At 38.7% G+C, this 22,342-nt stretch overlaps 1 protein-coding gene across 1 annotated transcript; it reads left to right on the top strand.

Moving 5' to 3' along the window:
- The first annotated feature begins 1,015 nt into the window (after positions 1-1,015).
- On the top strand, positions 1,016-16,433 carry TNFSF10 (TNF superfamily member 10). The gene is made up of 5 exons (XM_019735065.3): positions 1,016-1,247; positions 4,352-4,477; positions 7,255-7,297; positions 11,759-11,860; positions 13,496-16,433. The coding sequence occupies exons 1-5, from the start codon at positions 1,116-1,118 to the stop codon at positions 13,945-13,947; spliced, it is 855 nt and encodes a 284-aa protein (XP_019590624.3). The 5' UTR covers positions 1,016-1,115; the 3' UTR covers positions 13,948-16,433.
- Positions 16,434-22,342: the final 5,909 nt, after the last annotated feature.

Below are 22,342 nucleotides of genomic sequence, written 5' to 3'. Positions count from 1 at the left end.
AGAAAACAAAGGCAGTAAACTCTCTGACATTGCCCTTAGTAATATTTTTACTGATATATATCCTCAGACAAGGGAAACAAAGGAAAAACAAAGAAATTGGGCTACATCAAACTAAAAAGGTTTTGCACAGCAAAGGAATTCATCGACAAAACGAAAAGACAACCTACTGAATGGGAAAAGATATTCAGCAATGATACATCCAATAAGAGGTTAATATCCAAAATTTGTTTTAAAAACTCAATACAACTCAACACCAAAAAACCAAACAATCAAATTAAAAAGATGGGCAGAGGACCTAAAGGCACATTTCTCCAAAGAGGACATACAAATGGCCAATAGACATATGAAAAGATGATCAATGGCACTAATCACCAGAGAAATGCAAATAAAAACCACAATGAGATATCACCTGTCAGAATGGCTATCATCAATAAATCAACAAGAGCTGGCAAGGATGTGGAGAAAAGGCAACCCCTGTGCATTGTTGGTGGGATTGGAAATTGGTGCAGCTCCTGTGGAAATCAGTAGGGAGGTTCCTCAAAAAATTAAAAATAGAAGTACCATATGACACAGTGATTTCACTTCTGGACTTGAGACTCACTAGAGCACTATTTACAATAGCCAGTCCATGGAAACATAATTATCCGTTTGCACTGAGCTGCTGCGTGTAAGTCATGGAGAGATGACAAGGGATGAGCTTTCAGTGAAGAGTGACCTCAGACTGCATAGATCTGCGGTCTGTCAGGTTGCTGGAAAGAGATACCCCATGGGAGCCTAAGAATTGGCAGTCGCTGGGCAAAGGAACATCCACAGGACGCAACAGCCCCTGAGCCACGGGGAAGGAGCTGTTTGATGTAAACCTCACATAGACCTTCCGGTTTCAAAGACTTTTTCAAGGTGTGTTTACCTCCTTTTACTGTGACACTGGTGTAGAATGGGAAGGGCTTTCTTTCAGCACTTCTGCTAGTGATCCCCTGACTGCTCCAACATATTTCAGTTTCCTGCTTTGCTGAAATGAAACTAAAATAGAGCTCCTCCCTTCTAACCCGGGTTTTGATTTCCCGGGCAGTAACCTGCTGTCTGGCAGATTCTGCAGCAGCCGACCAGACAGGACCATGGCTTCAATGCCGGCCTCGGGGGGTCCTGGTCTCGGGCTGACCTGCGTGCTCACGCTCATCTTCACAGTGCTGCTGCAGTCCCTCTGCATGGCCGTGACTTACGTGTACTTAACCAACGAGCTGAAGCAGGTCGGTACAATGCACGCAGGGGAGACAGAGGCTGTCAGCACCCCCAGGATTAACTGCTTCTCCTTTGCCTCTCTATTTGTTCCTCTTTCAAGACTTTATGGAAGAAGAAAATGTTCCTTTTCTCTGCCTGTGGACCCTAACTGCTAACGCATATGGTTACTGAGGACTTTGCAAAAGTGTAAGTGCCAGGGATTGTGTGAACAAAGGGCAGTTACAGAACTGGTCCCACTAGTTATTAGCAGATCCAGGCAGCAAACCTCCTGAGATAGTTTTTTGTCTTCAACAGTATATGTATTTTGTAATATTAGCAATTGCTGTCATTTAATGAGTACTTTCTGCTAAATACCTTCTAGGGTCTTACTTAACTCTAATTCTTAGGGGTGAGAGTAGTTTCATTAGGCAGAACTGTGTCTGCTTTTGCTCACCAGTTCACTTATGGGGCTGGCCCATGGCTCCCACATAGTAGGTGTTCTCTAAATACTTGTTGAATGAAGTAGGTTGGCTAACCTTCATAAATGTGCTGGTACCATTGGCACACAGGGAGCAGGGGAGAGTCGGAGCTCAACACAAAGCCAGGCTCTTAAACACTGACAACAATGCTCTTGTTTTATGTTTCAAATGTGGGCAATCCCAGTGGATATTCAGACAGATATTGCCGGAAACTAGATTTGGTCTTTGCACAGACAGAAATGCTCTTTACACACTGCTTGTCTATCTTCAGGCTTCAGGGCCCTTCCTCCTGTCTTCCTCTTAAATACATAAATTATTAGGTAGAACACCTCTGCATAGACACGTCAGACTTTCAAAAGTTAGCAGGTAGAATTTTACACATATGAACTAAAATCAGACACCAATTCTTGGAATGTCATCAGGTTTCTTTTTCCTCTAAGACATGGGCTGGGGACAAATCGGATCTTTGAAATACGTTTCGGTTTTAGGTCTGTGACATTTCTGTGTTGACAATAGTGAGAATATAAAGGACTAGCATTCTGTCTATTCCTTGGACACAGGCAGGTAATGGGGAAAGTCTGTAGTACAGTGGTTATCAGCTGGACTCAGAATCTTACTGTTCATTATAAAATAATTGAAAATAAAACTACCATTCTATGCCTGTGGAGGATCTAGGTACAAATCCAGGCACATTTGACAGAGAAAAAAATTTAGTGCCATTTTAGCTTGTGTATTTCTCAACCATACAAAACCTTTGGAACTATGAATACAAAATTGCTGAAAATAAACCAACTCAGCTTTTGGCTTCTCATATATATTTTGACTAATTGTATATTATAGAGAACTGTGAGCTGGATGGAACTTTGGACAACTCCCCTTTTATAGATAAGGAGACTAGAGACCTTCAGGGACCTTCAGGGAGACCTTCAGCCTTAGCTCACACAGGGCTTTGGAAGCAGAGCGGGAGCCACATCTTTACCTGGCACCTGGGTAACGCTCATAACTCTATAGCAGAGTGTCCTTAGCATTAATCATATTTGCACTTTATAATTCACACTGCGTCCTGCTACATTAGGATAAGGCAATGTCAAATCTGCCAGCTGGCTAGGAAATGCAAGGCTGAAAGCCTCAGAAAAATATGATTGCACAAGAACCATAGCACGTTTGCTAGATAAGTTCTCATATTTCTAAATCACATGCAATCGAGTTTCTTCTTTGGAAAGCCTTTCCAGCTCCCATGTAAACTGCAGATGCAAATAGATGTCTGTAATAGAAGGATATAGGGTGGTCAGGGGCAAAGAAATGCTGTTTAATTTCATTGCCAGTGATATCTCAACTCAGGTGGCCCAGCTGTCACCCCCACTATATCTACGAGGAGAATGTTTTACTCTTGTAATTAAATAAAGAAAATAAACGTATAAAAGTAAATGAATGTTCTATGCCAGAGTATGTGGAATTAATTAACCCAGGTTTATATTTTTGCACTTGAGGGACCTTGATCAAATGTCCAAGGGGCACATGCTGAGTACAGAACCATATGACTCTGGCTGAGATTGTCTTTCTACAGGAAAATGCAGGTTGTATTTAAGTTTGATCCTTCTTTTGTGCTTTGGCATTCCCCTAAGTTCAAATAGCACATAAAAATGCCAATTTTTCCACTTATTTTCCCCAGAGGAAGGCAATTAAGTAGGTTTGTCCAAGGGAATAATCCATCTTCTTAACCCTAGTTATATAAAAATGAAAACAAAAGAAAAATAGAAACCTTGATCTTGCATTGCCTTCCTGTTTTTCTTCGTAAGAATAACTTTACTGGATGGGGTGTGTGTGTGTATGTGTTTAACCTTGAGCAAGAACTTTGTTGACAATACAATGGTCTGTCTGTTATAAATATTTATTCTCAGTCAGGAGGAGTTAGCCAACCTTGAAATGTTAGCCAGTCTTTCAAATCACTGCAGGTAAGTCCCTAGCTAGTGTGAACATTTAATGAGGCAGCATTCAGATTTCTAGTGGCAAGGGGTCCAGACTCAGCCATCCAAGAGAAGCAGAAATCATAGCAGTAACTAAAGTGTCCTCAGGCAGCCAAAGCTCAGATCAAGAAATAGAACATTACCCGAACCCCAAAGGATTTGGCTATTTTTTTTTTTTTAATTTAGAATCCTTAAATTTAGTTTTTAATTTAATTTTCATTAAAATATATTGGGGTTAGGATCCTTAAATTTAAACAGACTCTGTTGCCTACTTTGTATCTAGGTGGGTTTCCAGCTTTCAAATGGGATCCACACTGTGTCAAAACTAGGTCTCCTCAACGATCACCACAGAGCACCAGCTCAAAACTCAAATGAAGAACAGACACGGAAGAGAAGCAGCAATTTGTTGAGAGACACACAGCTGCTTAACGGCAGAGGCTGTCAAGGGCATTGTGACTCAGGGGCCTGGCTCATACATGTATCATTTCCACCATATCCAACCGTTTACTTTTATTCAAAGGACAAAGGACAAAGGACAGCCTGCTTACTTCTGTTGCAGCCGTGAGCTTATCCAAGTTGCCAAAACTTTTCTGAATCTGTCATGAGTTGCTGTAGTTTCAACTTCTAAATGAACAAATATAAAAAGTGCTTGTGCATAATATTGTGTTCTATTCCATCTTATCTTAGCTGCAGGACAAGTACTCCAAAAATGGCATTGCTTGTCTCTTAAATGAAGATGTCAGCTCTTGGGACCCCAGTGATGAAGAGAGTCTGAGCAACCCCTGCTCGCAAGTAAAGTGGCAACTACGAAAGGTAGGTGGTCTGCAGGGGGCTTCCCCAGCCAGCTTAGATGGTAGGCGGAAAAGGGATACTTAAGACCATCACGTCTAGACTCCTTATTTTGCAAAAGAGAAAACTGAGGCCTAGAATGTTTAAGCGATTTTCACCAAATTCCCACAACTAGAAAAAGGTGAAACAGCACCAAAAAGCGGGTCATAGTTGACTCCTGGTCTAGAGTCCGTGCCTCTGCTCTAGAGAGCCTCCCCATGTAGCCCAACCTTTTATTTTACATTGTGGAAACTGAGGCACAGACAGAGCAATATGTTTCAAGGTCACACAACAATAAAGCAAGTGTGTGATGTTTTTTATTCTGAAGACAAAAGAGGTGTTTTGTATTCTTCCCACATGTTGATCTCTGTAAATATATATTTATTTTTGTATGCTTATAGAGATGAAGAAAGAGGAAAGGAAGAGGGAAGAGATACTTTGAGAAATTGAAGGTGATGACATCTCAATTTATAGTTAGTAAATTATAGTATTTACTACCAAATTATAATATTGTCTGTTTATGGAAGTTGCTTTAAAAGGATCTCTAGCAGAAACATTACATTAGCTCACAGTTTATTTCACTAAATATGATTACATACTTTTACTTTCAGCAATGTGACATGTCAAATTAAATTTCTTCTCTCGGGCTGCTTCCTTCTTTGTAAGATGGCGCTTAATAATATTTACCTTCTGCCTACACAGAAAGATCAGATGAGAACACAGACATGAAAATGCTCTGTAAACAAGGAAATCCCACCAGGCTTTGTAAAAACACTGATGACATTCTTAGCATAAGAAGAAGATGTGTTTATAAATATATGATAGTAAGTCCATTGTTTGGTGCTCAGTTTCATTTTCCATCAAAACAGTGTTACATTGGTTAGGGATCTGATTAATAAGCCTAAACAGTCCTCACAGTACAGCCGGGATATCACCTATGATGCTATTTCTATGAGAAATGAAGTCAGACTTCTACCTGGGAGTCCTAGAAACACATCTGCTCCATGGCCACCCTGGAAGCATGGCCTGGGCAGGGCGCCCACTGCGCATATGCTGTACTTAGGCAGCTGTGACTCCATCAGCCCAAGTGACAAGGACCAGAAAGGGTCCTAAAGAACCTAAGGAACAGGACTCCACAGTCCCTGGGGTTAAGGGGGTGGCAAACCTGCAGGTGGCAGGAGAGAGAAACTCAGAACTAGGGTAGAAATCTGGAGACTGAGGAGCTGGGACGGATGCTGGGGCTGAGGGTGGGGAGATGAGGGAAGTAGTAGGAATGGAATTTGTATCTCTCTTTCCTGTAATTCTTCCTCTCCCTCCCATTCTCACATCCTGCCATGAATTAGACAGAGCAGCTGGGAGAGGATACAGCTGGGTGGGTGAGAGTATAGTGGGAAAAGAATTCCCCATTTTTTCCAGGCACCATTAACTGAAGAGACTATTTTTAGTAAACATCTTACACTCATTGCATGTATTATCTCATTTAATTCTTACAACAGCTCTGTGAGGAAAGAATCATTATCTTCCTCCTTTTTTTATTTTTACATAGATAAGAAGTTAAAGTTCACATTAGTTAAGTAACTTGAGAAAAGTTTCCCAGAGCTAGTAATTAACAGATTTGAATACAGGCCATCTGATCATACTGTAATTATTTGTGTATTCTTCCTCCCACACTGTAGGAATTACCCTTCTCTCTTTCCTGCTGATTCTCCTTCCTTCTTTTCTGTCCCAGAATGAAAGAGAGTCTACCTCAGAATGAGAGAGAAAGAGAGAGAGAGAGAGAGAGAGAGAGAGAATGCTGGGTCCATCTCTTGCTTTCCCTCCCCATACACCAATTCTCACTGGACTGCAGTTCAGTTATCTGGAGTCAGGGCTTGAAGTGGGTGGAGAAGCAGAGAGCTTACGATTTGGCATAGGAGTACAGAGGAAGGGAGTTTCTGGTAGTTGCAAAATTAACAACAGTGACAGGAAAGGAAGGCAGTGATAGTCAAAGCCCCTGGGGATGACAGAACTGAATGGAGAGGAGTTTAGAAGCCCTGGATGAACCAAGACAGGGTCTGCCCATTTAACAGAAAGGCTCAGTTTTCACTCTTTTGTTTTTTACCACTGGTTAGTACAAAGAGGGTGATACTAGATGTTTAGTAAAGATATGGGAACTTGGTACAATAGCTTCATGTTAAGAATGCCTCAGCCACATTCTCAGAAATACGAAAACGACACAGTATGGCCAAGTCACACCTAGATGGGCTGTGTATGTCTATGGGCATCATGAGATAGAGGAAATGAGTCTTTCATCTTGAGGGTTGGGTCCGCCCAATAATTTAAAGCCCCTGGATTCTATTACACAGTGCACTTATCTACACTCATGCAGACACACACACACCCCACAGAGAGAAAGTGAAGTAACATGTCTGACACATCCATCAGCCCAAGGCCTGGGGAACATTAGGCTGACCTAACTTGGCAGACGGCTCTTTCCTTCTGTGCAGTTCCACGTGTGATCTTTTAGATGTTATCCAGAAACAGAACTTTCCCAGACAGAGGACCATTCTTTGATCACCATGTGGGGATGGTTGCCTCAGTTTTCACCCTAACTCTCAACCTACCCTACACAAATTCTGTGTTTAAACAACTTAAAGCTTCCTAGGTTGATATCTTACATAGAAATTTTCTATTAGACATCAGCAAAAAAGAGCCATAGACATTCTACAGTCAGTTTAAAAATCTTAGGAAAATTAACAAACTTTATTCAATACTATTTGCAGATGATTTTGAGAACCTTTGAGGAAACCATTTCTACAGTTCCAGGTAGTATTTTTGTTGTTGTTACTTTAACTTTCTACTATCAACTTCATGACAGGGTGAATAATCCTCCATCTCTTTCTCTCTGCTCCCATCCACACAACCTACCTACCTCTGACCTCCTTTCTGCTCAGTGTCTTAAGCTACTTGATTCTATTTCCCTCTTTGCATCGGTAGTTAGAAAGCTCAGAACCAAGTCTGTGGCCCACCTATGGCCAGAACTTTATTTCAGCTGAATCTTATTTTTCCAATATGGATTTTTCTTTTATTTCAATTTCTTCAATTAGTTATTTTTCAGCGAGAGTTGTAAATAAACCATCTAAACCCTTTTTAGAACATGGCTGGAAGTAAGATAAGTAAGGGCTCCAAGGTTACCTGCCTTCTCTGCTTCTGACCACCAGCAGGCTCTATGCCTTTCTTTATGCAGAAGCCCTTTGCCCCATCATCTCTTTCCTAACAATGCTTCTACCCATAATGATGCTCATTCTGTGGTCCCCATGCCACACGCATCTTCCTGTTCACGGTCAGCAGCCTGTTCCTGACCCACATCTGCCTTCAGTGCTGTTGCCCAGGCTGGCTTCTTTGGGCCTCCATCTGGCTTCTTTCATTTCTGGCTTTTCACCTAACTGGCTCCTTCTCATCCAACATCCTCATTACCTACTTGTCAGAGCTTCGCTGGACATCTTTCTAAGTAAGTTCCCCCACACCCTGTTATTTCTATCACACTTACCTTGTTTTATATATATATATATATATATATATATATATATATATATATATATATATGTGTGTGTGTATATATATATATACATATATATATGTATATACACATTTCTATATATATATATGTATGTATGTATATACACACACAGACACACACACACATATATAAAATCTGTGTTGTCTGATGCCGTACTAAATTAGGGAGCCACAAAGACAGAAAATATATCTGTTTCTCTCACCTCTCTATACCTAGCACCTAACCCTATGCCTCAAGCCTAGTAGAACCCCCACCCTTATCTGCACCACTTTCAGGGTATATGTGTTCGTGTGCATGTGTGGATGTATGTATTTTGATTGATTGAGATGAAATTCACTTAACATACAATTAACCATTTTAAAGTGCACAATTCAGTGACAATTAGCACATTTACAATGTTGTGTCAACACCATCTATCTCTACATAGAAGGGTCCTAACGCATATTTTTTGATTGAATGAACATGTAAATAAAATTACTGAATTAAATTTGCTACTTCTTTGCATTTGTTTCACAAGAGCCCCATTTTTCCACACTAAAGGCTATACAGTCTTGAGTACATATACCGGAGACTTACAGTCCTGAGGCACACCAGCCGCAGAGAAGAAACAGTTTTATATACGGGGGTGCTAAAAAAAATGTATACACATTTTAAGAGATGTTATCTATGAATTACTTTTCAAAGTTGAATTGAATTATGGTAGCAATGTGTAGTACGACAGTCACTCAAAAGATGGCATTAATCAAATGAATGCTAGCGTCACCACGCGACAGGCAGGACAAAGAAAATGGTGGAAGCTTGGTTGTCTGAGGAAGGCAAGACCATTTTGAAGGTATTTGAAATTCAAGAACATTCTGCTGACAACACCCCTTGACTTCTACCTGTGGGAAACCTTAAAGGATGTGGTGTACAGTAGAAAACCGGTTACAATGGCGGCACCGCAGGATAAAATTGAAACGGTATGCGCAGCAATACAAGTGGACACTTTGGTCAGTGTTGCTCAAGCAGTAGTTCGCCATAATCAAGTGTCTGGACGCTGATGGTAACCACTTTGAGCACCTCTTGTAATTGCAGAAGTCAAACGTGACTTGTATCCATCTTTTGTTGTTAGTATATATTGACTATTAAAATTTTAATACAGTTTTTTTCTTTCTTAAAATATGTATACTTTTTTTTAGGCATCCTCTGTATATGATTAATGATGTCTTCCTACTTCTCAGCTATCCTTTTCCAATACAATAAGCTTTCTCATTACTTTACAACTCCCATTTTCCTTTATTAAATATGAAAGACAGAGTCTAAGCATTCTTTCTGATCATTGTCTCAAATGCAAATTGGTAGTGAGAGTGTTAAACACACCACTTCTTCTGATGAGATACACCAGATCCACAGTCCACAGTAGATGCGTATACTAGCTTCAGTGTCGGGAAAATCATCTTTTTTATTCATCCCAACAAGGTGTACAAATCATGTACTTCTCAGTACCAAAATGCATCCATGATACACAAATATGTATTTTTGCAAGTTTCTTTTCTGGGAAGTGTTTGCTACAGTCATTTGGAAATTTCCTCTTTTGAGAATTTCCTTCTAAATCTAGATTTTCCCATATCCTTGCAATGACTTCAAATGCAAGATATATGTAATTGGATTTCATTATTGAAATTTAAAGAAAAACAAAGTGCTAAGGTCTGGGGCACACAAGGCATTATGAATTATTTAACGATGGAGGTTAAAAGTAAATGGACACATCGACCTTGAAAGCGGAGCATCTGAGAGTAATATGTAATTGACAATGCATCCTCAATGCCATGTTTGGTCTTCAGTACCATATAAATGCCCACCCATCCTGAATAAGTAACTATTAATACCAGATTAGGAGAGATGAGAAGAGATTCATTTTTCCGCTATGGAATTTTATCACCTCCTTTTAGCTCTGTCTACTACTAGCCTAGATTAGGGCCTACTGTTCTCAGTCCTGATCAACTATAAGAGCCTGGTAACTTGCAGGTCTCCAGGCCTCTCACCTACTATCCAACAAACCTTACTGTGAGAGATAGGTTAGCCTAAAGCACAAAACATGTCTCTTTGCTTCCCTGACCACACCTTTCAGTCTTTGTGCATCCTGTAAAATCCATATCTCTTAGCATAATATTCAAATCCTCTATATTTTGTTTCATTATTCAAGCCTGAAACAGAATTCTACTCATGCCTGTGTCCCAAGGAATGCTTTGTGCATCCTACCTTGGTCCTTTTCCCATTCCTTCTCTCCCCGAGCCAGCCCAACCTCATCCCGTTCGGATAATTATCCTTGCGCCTCAAACACTTTCTTGCATTTATTTCTTTATAATTCTTTTTCCTTGCCCCTAGAAGAGTGTCTGGCATAGATGTGATGGGCACTTTGGTTTATTGCAGTAAGTGAATGAAAGGGCCTTAGCACAAACCCTCCCCTGACCTCAGTCCTCCAATAAATAAGAAGCTTTCGCTCCTTTGATTAGCCAGCACCCTTTGCTTCTATTTCTCATAGGTAAAGTTTCACTTTCTAATTCATATCTTTCCTAAAAGACCATTTAAGTCCCATGAGGACTTAGTATAACCAGTGATTAGTCTTTGCTGCCCCCGTAGATGTAGTGCAGTGCCTTGCCCATGGCAATGTTTGCTTGAGGAAACAATATAATTGATCTTAAAAACCAATGTAAGGATACTTGGGAAGTTTGAGCTTTTTTTTTTTTTAATTGAAGTTTATTGGGGTGACAATTGTTAGTAAAGTTAAATAGATTTCAGGTGTACAATTCTGTAATACATCATCTATACATGACATTGTGTGTTCACTACCCAGAATCAGTTCTCTTTCTATCACCATATATTTGATCCCCTTTACCCTCATCTACCTCTATTTCTTTAAAAAATGCCATTGGGATTTTGATGGGGATTGCATTAAATCTGTATATTGCTTTGGGTAATATGGCCATTTTAACTATTTTGATTTTTCCAATCCATGTACTGAGCTAATTTTTTAAAAAGAGTAGTTTGTTGAATTTGTAGTTTTAAAGGTTGCTCCAGAATACTTTGATGGAGGTCAATAAATGTTATTTATTCTGATCTAGTAAATCAGTGATTTATATGCTCATATACTGATTATTGTGATCAGCATGTCAATTGTGTTCTTTTTGGGAAGTGGGAGGGAATGACTGTTGGATACCAGTTTGTAGCATCTTTGGACAAGGCTATCACTGCTACTCCTTTAGAATCAGCAGTAGCTTGCAAAAAGAACAATTGAGATGATGAAATTGGTATCACTGTTTCTATATATATAACTCAAAGTGGAAATTTGCCAATACCTGGTTATTTGTGCACTTTAAATCACTCAGCAAAATTATTAGAAGTCCACAGTTTTGTTTGTTTGTTTGGGTATTTTTGGAAAGGGCCAACATTTTTACTTTGTTATATTTACCATAATTACCTCTGAGATGCTGATAAATTGTAACCCAAGTGACTTCTATTCTTCCCAGCTAAAGTACTTTTCAAATTAAACATAAACTGAAGTAGATTGCTCATCATACTAAAATGTAGGCTGCTTTTATGAAAACCCAAATAATCAACTTTCAAAGCCCAATGTGCTCACAATGCCTGACTGACAACAGCTGAGAACAGCAAAATATTTGATAGATAGTTTAAGTGCTGATGATTTTTTGTGATTTCTCTTTTAGAAAAACAGCGAAGTCTTCTCCAAGCAAGAGACAAATTACCTCAGAGAGTAGCAGCTCACATAACGGGGACCCATCGAAGAAGCAGCCTATTACCAACTCTAAGTAAGAAAAACGACAAACATATATATATATGGTTTAAAGGCAATGGAAGAATTTGTTCCAAATAATTTATTCTTTTAATTTGTACCTGAAGTGTTTATACAGCTATCTACAAAATGCGGAGTGGTAATCAGATCTCAGACTGACTCTTTCCAGAAGCAAGATTACAAGGCAAATAGCTTAATTACTGCCCTGGCATAACAGGCCTGAGGAAAATTATAAACTGGGAGAACTTTGTCTTTGAGTTTCCCATGCCCCCATTTTTTAATTTTTCTTCTTCTTTAAGGTGATTTCACTCTCTCACTTCTACCAAATCTTCCTCCCCATTCAAAGATTCTAAGTCATTTACTTTCACCAAAAGTCACTAAGCACTCCTTGTGGCATTTATATTAGGTTGAACCAGAGGAAGTTGCCAATATTTAACTATTTTTTACATATAGAAATGTCAGTTTCAAATAGTTTAACCAAATATGTTAAACCTAATTTTTACCTGTAGTAGAACAGCTGTCCATAGAGTGCTGTTGTTAAGTGCGTGGGTCTTATAGTCTAAATACCCAGTTGGAATCCCAGCTCCTCCTTACCTAGATATATGTTTTGAACAAATTACTTAACCAAATCAAGCTTCAGTTTCTTCGTATAAAAAGTAGAGATAATTTTTAACTCATAAAACAGTAAATATTAACACATGCAAAATTCCTGGTATCTTGTAAGTACTCAATAAGTAGTCACTTCTATTATTATGAAATATTTTATCTGAAGTTAAAACATTTCAGTTAACGGATGAAAAGGTTATTGGAGGTTTTCTTAGGGAGGTGCCGGGGCGTTGTTTTGTTTCTGGGCAGTTGCCTCCTGGCATTCCTGAGCTCATGTTTTACAAATGATTAACATGTTCTGCCTATGAGTGAGACTATTATTATGATATTACTGTTCACAAATCATCAACAAATATGATAGTTGTTTTAAACTGTTGCAAAACAAAATTTTGTTTCAATCATGGAGATGAGTCCAACATTTAAAAAGAATATAGTTTGGTAGGGCTCTTTCTCATTCAGTCTCTAGGAGTTAAAGATCCAAGGGTCTTAAGATCCTTAAACCTGGGATCTCTTTGCCAAACCGTGTTCCCTGTTCTAGTATTGTGAACTAGAGATGCCTTGTGTTTGGATGATGCCTTTGACTCCGGATTGCTGAGAAAGACCAAGAGGGGACCCAAAGAGACCCGAAGGAATGGCAAGAAGTTCTGAGCTCTGGGCTTAAGAAAGTAGATATGTTTCTTTCGGTTTCTTTATACATTGTTCATTTGAGCTCACCAGCCAGGAAGGGAGGCCAGGGTTCTGGACAGAAGTTCTGCACAGGAGTAGAGATTGCCATCTGAGTGCAAACATGACAGATCTGGCATTAAGTGGTGGACAAAGTACAGAAAGATAAGGAACTCCCAGCAGGTCACAGTAATACAGAAACCTTCAGATTTCTATGTGACCAGAATTTAGATTCCTTGTAAGATTAAAGGAGCAAGAAGTTTTATATTTGATTGAAATCCTTAGTAATCCCAACCAAAAACTAGGCTAGCAAGAGCTACTGGGAAACTCCTTGTTTGCTACCAACTCACTTCTGTTAATTTTCTTTTGAAACTTCATTTAGGCTCCAAAAGTGGAAAAGCTTTGGGCCAGAAAATAAACACCTGGGAGTCATCGCGAAGAGGACATTCATTCCTGAATAATTTGCACCTGAGGAATGGAGAGCTGGTTATCCAAAAAACTGGGCTTTATTACATCTATTCCCAAACATACTTTCGCTTTCAGGAACCTGAAGACAGTCTCAAAAGAGTTTCAAGAGAAGAGAACAGAAGGAGAAACAAACAAATGGTACAATATATTTACAAAGTCACAAGCTATCCTGACCCTATACTGCTGATGAAAAGTGCTAGAAATAGTTGTTGGTCAAAAGATTCCGAATATGGACTCTATTCCATCTATCAAGGTGGAATATTTGAGCTTAAAGAAGAGGACAAAATTTTTGTATCTGTAACTAATGAGAACATGATTGACATGGACCAAGAAGCCAGTTTTTTCGGGGCCTTTTTAATTGGCTAAATGATCTGCAAAGAAAAAAACAGTTCCCACAAAGTGACCTGTCCCTTCAGGGTGATCTACTGTGAAAATATTCCACTATATCTAAAAACATAAGGCAGCCTGGGCAAAGCAGGGGTGAAGACTCTGCAACACACATTTTTAAAATATCTCTGAAAAGTAACCTACCTATTCCCCAAAAATGAAATGGCTAAAAGACCTTTCAGGGTTCTACCTGATAAAAGTTTGCTAACAGAAATCAAGAAGATTCTCACTTTTCAAATGCTTGTGTAGCAATTAACATCTTCTGTATCATTGATTCTTAAGAAGATTCCAGAAGAAAGAGGAACAATCTATCTCTTAGGTAGTATATCACATTGGTAGCTCCCAGATTGCCATAAGGGACAACATTCCCAAAGTTGAAAGAGAAAGGGACACCACTAAAAGGTCATGGTCTTGGGAGGCAACTCTCTGTCGATATGTGCAGTGTGAAAAGGAGGTTTGCATTGTGCAGGACTTCACAGGAGTTGCCTCATACACCTGGATTTGGTGGAAATAAGAAAATTCCACTAGAAATAATATCATTTTGTTAAAAAAAAAAAAAAAAAGTTGTAATTATGTTCCGTTAAAAACGAACTATTTCTAATGGCTTGTGCTACCAAAAGTCAAGCTGGCCAAAAGCACTGAATATATATATGTATAAATGTATATAGGTAGACACATATATGTTGGGGGTTTTTTACTGAAGCTATTTTTGATATAGGACTTTATAACTAGTGATTTGCTAATCAGAAATCAGGGAATGTGGTCTCAGGTGAGGGGGAGAAATGGAAAAGTTTAAATAACAAATATGGGTAAATCAGCAGAAAAGAGCCAAATAAAGTCACAGCCCACTGCCAAATGTCAATATCTAGAATAACGGCTTAAGGTTGTACCATTTATTTGCTCCTGCCAGAAGAACAGCAATTACTTTTACCTTCCAAAATCATGACATAAAACATTTCATGTCATCATTTAATCTAAGAAATTGGAGAAAAATACCATGTTTCCCGAAAAATAAGAACCAGAAAATAAGCCCTAGCATGATTTTTTTCAGGATGACATCCCCTGAACATAAGCCATAATGAGTCTTTTGGAGCAAAAATTAATATAAGACCGGGTCTTATTTTCGGAGAAATATGGTAGTAGTTGGATTATTTGTCTAATCTCTTTTAATCTTTATTCCTAAACACAGCATAATTTACATTCTTTGGTTGTATGCTCAAATTTTAATTTTAATGTGTTCTGATCAAATAGGTCTTTTCCAAAAAAGCTCATTCAAATTTAAATTTACAACACTCTATTTTTTCCATAACTGTAATCAAGTACTTACATATGAACAAATTGACTTGTTATTCTGTTTTTTTAAAGCCTGACTCCTCTCACTAGAATATAAATCCTGTGATAGAGAGAACATTTAGTCCTGTTACATCTGTATCCCCAGTACCTGGAATAATACCTGAACATAGTACTGACACAAAATATATTTGTAAATAAATAACTGACTGAAAGACAAAAAAGGGAGGAAGGAAGGAAGGAAGGAAGGAAGGTAGAAAGGAGCCACCGTTACTTTGTTTCTCTATAAATTTGTCTAGGGAAATGCTCAGTGGAGCCATGAAGGCATGGCTACCCCGTTGATTCCAGACCAATAGAGCCACTGGTATGTGATTTCAGAGCAGGGGAGCTGCAGGCACGCAAATGCAACCCATGAGAGCTGCTGTCTGGACTGCCCCCAGCAAAGCCATGGGGATGGAGGTACCCCACTGTGCCTAGAAGGTGAAACGCTCACTCCAGTGGTCCTGGCAGGGAGGATCTCCAGTTAAATATTATTCTCAAGCCTTAAGAATTGATGTTTGTCCTGTTGGGTTTGGGGTTGCTGGGAAACTATTGCCCATTTTTTCTTATTTCTACCTTATGGAATGGGAGGATTTACCTTATGCCTGTCCCACCACTGTAATTTGGAAGTACATAATTTGTTTGCTTTCACAGGTTCACAGGTGAAGAGCAATTTGTCTCACGATGAATGGTAGCTGGAGTCTCACCCATATCTGATTCAGATATTTACATGAGACTTTAGATTTTAGACTTTTGAGTTGATGCTGGGACAAGTTGAGCTTTTGAGGACTATTGGGATGAATGAATGTATTTTGCATGCAAGAAGGACATGAACTTGGGGGGAGGGAATAACGCTATGCTTTGAATATTTGTGTTCCCCCAAAATTTATATATTGAAATCCTAATGCCCTATGTGATGGTATCGGGAGGTGGGGCCTTTGAGAAGTGATTAGGTCACGATGGCTCCACCCTCATGAATGAGATTATGCCCTTATAAAAGAGGTTCAAGAAAGCTTCCATGCCCCTTTTGCCCTGTGACGAAGTCTTCAAGCCAAAAACAGTTGATTCTGCCTGTACCCTGATCTTGACTTCCAGCTTCCAGAATTGTGAGAAATAAATTTGTTATTTGTAAGCCATCCAGTCTATGGTATTTTGTTATAGTAGCCTGAATGGTCTAAGACACTCGCTAATCAAAAGGCATAGAGTGGTTGAATGGATTTAAAAAACTAAGACCCAGAAATATGTTGTGTATGAGACTCACTTTAGATTTAAAGACACACATAGACTGAAAGCAAAGGGGTAGAAAAAGATATTCCATGCAAATGGTAACCAAAAAACAGCTGGCATGACTATATATACATCAGATAAAATAGACTTTAAGTGAAAAACTGTGTCTAGAGACAAACAAGGTCATATATAATGATAAAAGAGTTGATTCAACAGGAAGATATAATAATTATAAATATGTATGTGCCCAACATCAGAGCACTTAAATATATAAAGCAAATATCTACAGATCTAAAGAGAAAAATTAACAGCAATACAATAATAATATGGACTTTAATATCCCACTTACAATAATGGATAGAACACCTAGATAGATATCAATAAAGAAACAAGTGATTTGAACAGCACTATCTACCAAAAAGACCTAACTGACTTAAATAGAACTTTCCACCCAACAGCAGAAGAATACACATTCTTCTCAAGTGCACATGGAACATTTTCCAGGATGGATCATGCTTGATAACAAAACACGTCTTTAATTTTTAAAAATTGAAGTCATGTCAATTATGTTTTTTCTAATCACAACAGAATGAAACTAGAAAAGAATAACAGCAAGAAAATGAGGTAATACACAAATATGTGGAAACGAAGCAACATAGTCTTGAACCACTACTGAGTTAAAGAGGGAATCAAAAGGAAATTTAAAAAGTACCTTCAGACAAGTTAAAATGAAAACACAAGATACCAAAACCAAAAATTGAGTTTGGAAGCACCTCCAAACTCATTTTATGAGGCCAGCATCACCCTAATAACAAAACCAGACAAAGATACCATAAGAAAAGAAAACCATAGGGCAATATTCCTGATGAGCATAGATGCAAAATCCTCAGTAAATTACTAGGAAATTGAATCCAACTGTGTATTAAAAGTATTAGACACCCTGACTAAGTACAGTTTATCCCAGGAACACAAGGGCGGTTCAACATAAGAAAATCCATCAACACAATGTACCACATTAATTGAAGGGAAAGCCTACATGATTATTTCATTTGTCACAGAAAAAGCATTTGACAAAACCAATGCTCTCTAACGATAAAAATATACAGAAAACTGGAAATAGGAGTAAACTTCCTTAATATAACAAAGGACATTTATGAAAAATCTACAGCTCATATGATACTCAAAGCTGAAAAACAACAAACTTTCCCCTTAAACTCAGGAACGTGACGAGGATGCCCACTTTCATCACTGCAATTCAACGTTGTACTGGAAGCTCCAGCTGGAGCAATAAAAAGAGATAAAAGACATCCAAATTAGAAAGGAAGAAGTAAAACTACCTCTATTTACAGATGACATGATTCTGTATTTAGAAAATCCTAAAGAATCTGCCAAACTAAACCTATTAGAGCTATTTAACAAATTCAGCAAAGTTGCAGGGTACAAGATCAACAAATACAAATCAGTTGTTTGTACACACCAGCAAAGATCAAGCTGTAAAGAAAATTCATGTTGTTTATGATGAGTAAAATGTAGAAATGTATAAAGAAAAATTTAAAAATCAATAATCCTTCCATTCTCCTCCCACCATGAAGTATCCAATGTTAAAATGAAGTGTCCTTTTACATTTTTCTTCCTGCTCACACAAACATATATACTCCAGCTTCATTAACTTTCTTTCTTTTCTTCTTATAAATGAAAATATATATGTGTGCATTTGTGTGCGTATATGTGTATAAAATTCAGCAACTCATTGATTTAATAGCATGTAGACCTTTTTCCAGGTCAAAACATTCAGGTCTAATTGATTCTTTTTAAATACTGTAAAGTATCTCATTGAATGACTAGGTCCTAATTTATTACACCATTAGTTTGTTCCCACTTGTTTGTCCTACAAATAATACTACAATAAATACTACTTAGTCTTTAATCCTTATATTCTAAATTGGGCCCTAAATTGGGATTTCTGGGCCAATTTAACATTTTTGATGTTAAAAATAACTGTTTACTTTCTTAACCTTTTGCAGCAGTTCATACTATCAGCAACAGGGAAAAAGAAAACCCTGTTCTTGTATCATTTCCGGAAGTGGATATTTACTTTTCTTCTTGTTTTCCAACCTGATGTGTGAAAACACTATGTAATTGGTGTGCTCACCATCAGCATTCATTATTATGGTCAGGAAAGGAGGTGTAGACACAGTGGTTCCCTAAGCTCGATGCTGATCGGTATCTGCTGAGGAGCATTTAGAAACGCTCACGCCTGGGCTTCACCACAGATCTACTAAATCAGAATCTTTGGAGTAGGGCCCAGGAATCTTCTTGTGTTTGTGTTGTGATTTTCCCAAGTGATTCTGATACAGCTAGCTGGGCACAGACCCACTGCCAAGCAACTGAAAATCATGAAAAGAGCCTATCTAGAATTGAGAAAAATAAATTTCAAAAACTATGAGCTATGCATTATTTGAGAAAACAGTGTACCCAGATCATCATTATAGTTAGAAATTCAAAAACACAATTCACATGCAGCATTGTAACTGCATGAATTGTTTTAAAAAAGGGATGCCTGTGTGTTCCTTTCTCTGCTTTGGAGATGAACTTCAAGATACGGGAGGCAACAATGAAGTGGATGTGTTAGAAGGACAATTTTCTGGCCAACTGTGAATCCCTTCTGAAAGGGCACAAATACTAAATATCTGGCTTTCTGAAAATGAAATAAGATCAAGGGAGTTCTGGCCCATCATTGCTGGACCATGTTTCATGAGACCTCCTCGCTTAAAGAATAGAGAAAAAAAATAACTCTGCTATTTCAGTTTTTATTAGCATGGATCTAGGCAGAGCAAGGGATTTTTGAAGACAATGACCCCTGAGGAGAGGCCAATTCAGCCTTTTGACAGGTGCCTTGGCAGGCTTGAGTAGCAAGGTGGAAGGCAATGCTGTTCTTGAGGCCAGAAGTGGCTGCCTTATTGTCATATACCGCGAGCAGCCACCAGGGGGCGAAGCTCCCTTACTTTCCTCAGAGCCCATAGCGCTTTAAAAGTGGAAGAGAATAAATTACTTCAAATTCTCATTCTCTATCTGGATAAAGCAAGAGTGAGGGGGAATGATTTACATCTGGAGTAGCCAGAGCTTCAGACCGAAGATAATCAATGTCTTGTATCAAATATGTGTCCTGACAGCTCTTATGAGCTCCACCGCTGAGGTGGGGTGCAGGGGGCAAGGATCACTTCAGTGGTTATGCTGTAGCCTCTCTGTGTCTCAGACAATAGCACCCGCCTTGCAGGGGATTAAGGAGTTGTAAGGAAATGCTTAATATATGTGAAGTGCTCAGACACTCCCTGGAAAGTTCTAAGTACTCAGTATGCTTCTTTTTTTAAATGAAAAATCAAAATTAAGAAAACTCTGGTATTATAACCTCATTTTAATTGCTTTTATGCTGAGTTCTATTTCCAATTCCTGTTTGTTCTTATAATTCCTCACAAAGTCATATCTATGTCAAAACTGAAAATGGCTAGTTAAAATAGATATGTAAGTACAAAACAGGGTTCAAACACGTCCTGTTTCGAGAAAAATCATTGCTCACCCACTCCCCAAGTTTATAAAACAGATAAATTCAAGAGATTGCAAAAGAATCTTTATTTTAAAAATAGATTCATCACAGACTTCCTTAAAATGTGTTTCCTTTTTTCCTTAAGAATTTGATTCAAATTATTAAATTCAATTTGCTCCTGACTGCTCTGTGAAGTGAGATGAAGATAACTTGGTGTCTTTGGGATAAATTGTGAAGCTGATTTGGCTTCTGCATCATTTGGTTCCCTTTTTTGTAGGTTTTCCCCTTCTCTACAAGCTCCCTATGCTGTCTGCTGTCCACCTTGTGTGTGTGTGTGTCTGTGTGTGTGAGTCTCCTCTAGGAGGGATACCAGCAATGGATGAAAATTGAGAGGAAATAAAATACATCCCCTCCCCCATCCCAAGATGCTCTTTGCAGGACTAGGAAGTGAGAAGTGACCTGGATTTGACATTGTTTACACTTGGGCAGGCTTCTGGCTGGGGAAAGCTTTCACTCTAGGGAGATAACAATATGGAATGGAACAGGAAGAGTAACCATTTGTTGAAAACTTTCTCTCTTGCATGTTCACGTAATCCCCACAAAAACTTCTAAGGATGGGGATAACCATCCATTTATATATGAAAAAAACTGAGGTCACAGAGCTAGTAGGTGAAAGAGCTGGGGCCGAACCTTTCTTTTGTCTGACTCCACAGCGCAAATGTGGAGCCACTGCTGGGTGGAATTCGTCAGAACAGAAATAAGGGGTTAGGTGAAAACAAGCATTTCAATGTCCTTTGGGTTCAGGGAACAACAGAAGCTCTACCAGCTCAGCTACAAATAGAACCTGCTTCCATGATACTCGTCCCCCTAATCATAAAAAAGCCCTTTAATATTATCTCTTAGAAAACAGGCAGTACAATGTACAAGCATATACATCGGCATCAGATAGATCTGTGTTAGAAGTTTTTTTCACCATTTATAACCAGAGTGATTTGGGGAAAATACTGCATCTCTGAGCCTCGATTTCCTAACTTATAAAATGAGGATGTTAATTAGGTACTTAAGAGTTTTCGTAAGGAATAAATGAGTTAACCTGTGTTACCCAAATTTATAGCAGGGGCCTCGTGGCCCAGTCTCAGCCTCCATATCATATTCAAATGAGTACGATTCAATATCCAAATGTAAACAGAAGTGATTTCAATCTTTATATGCATCTCTCACAGACTACTATGTGGGAACTAACTCCAAACCCACGGCAACATCTCTCAAAATCCTTTTCCTTTGCTATTTTGCCCATCCCATCGCTCTCCCAAGGCACTGCTCCCATTCCCAAAACAAAATTCCCCTGGAAACCTGAGCTTATTTTCTTCCTTGTACTTCTTTTTCCTCCCATCTCTAGTCTTTCTTCTCTATCCAGAGGAAAATTTAACGTTTTTACCACGTACCTATTTCCAATTCTATCCCTTTCTGCTCTTTGCCCTGATTCTGAGTCATAAAAGCCAGCAAAGGGATGGAAACGGACTGAGACCTAATGGCCAAAACCAGAATTTTCTTAATAGTATCATTTAAAAATAGTTGTAATGCATATGACAGCTACTTGCATATTGCCTAGTGTAAGAGCAAGCATGCACATAGTAAGTTTTCTTTCCTCTTATATTACTGATTTGTAAATTTTGGATACCCTTCTCTCAGCAAGGTACCTATAGAAATGTTTGTTTTCCCTTCAGATTCTGTTAGGAGCTATCTTCTATAAAATTATATTCCTTCATGACAACAGTGATGCCGCGGGAAAAAAAGTCCAGACTAGAAAGCAAACAGAAGGACTCCTGGACAACTCACTAGTTTGTCCTTGACCTGTTGGCACATGAGGCAATTCTTGGTCATGTAGTACTGTCCATCCTATTGCAAGACGCTTAGCATCCTCAGCCCTCAGGCACTGGGGACCTGCGGTTAGTGCTTCCTCAGATGACTTTATGCCATAGAGTGGGCTTTTGTCCATCATAGTCCTCTTGCCTTAGTGAGTAATTTAAGGATATGTTTATCTGCACCAAAGCTGCTACTCTTTGGAATGTTTCTTATTCTAGAGATTGCCTTTTTTCTTAAATAACAGTAAGGGTCATGGTTTTTGTTGACAATCTAAAATATCTTGGAAGTGATGGCAACTGTCTTAGCCCATTTTTGTTGCTGTGACAAACTACCACAGATTGAGTAGCTTATAAACAACAGAAATTTATATCTCACGGTCTGAAGGCTGAGAAGTCCCATATCAAAGTG

Source organism: Rhinolophus sinicus, chromosome 17 (genome assembly GCF_057876585.1).
Source record: "Rhinolophus sinicus isolate RSI-liver-muscle chromosome 17, RSI-T2T, whole genome shotgun sequence".
NCBI classification, from domain to species: domain Eukaryota; kingdom Metazoa; phylum Chordata; class Mammalia; order Chiroptera; family Rhinolophidae; genus Rhinolophus; species Rhinolophus sinicus.
The sequence above is the reverse complement of the archived record's forward strand: the minus strand, read 5'-3'. Positions and strand labels throughout refer to the sequence as shown.

Excerpts from the sequence above, each read along its gene's own strand:
- TNFSF10 (XM_019735065.3), top strand. The coding sequence starts at position 1,116 with ATGGCTTCAATGCCGGCCTCGGGGGGTCCTGGTCTCGGGCTGACCTGC. Across the intron at positions 4,478-7,254 it reads TAAAGTGGCAACTACGAAAG|ATGATTTTGAGAACCTTTGA; the intron begins GTAGGTGGTCTG and ends TACTATTTGCAG. Across the intron at positions 11,861-13,495 it reads CAGCCTATTACCAACTCTAA|GCTCCAAAAGTGGAAAAGCT; the intron begins GTAAGAAAAACG and ends AACTTCATTTAG.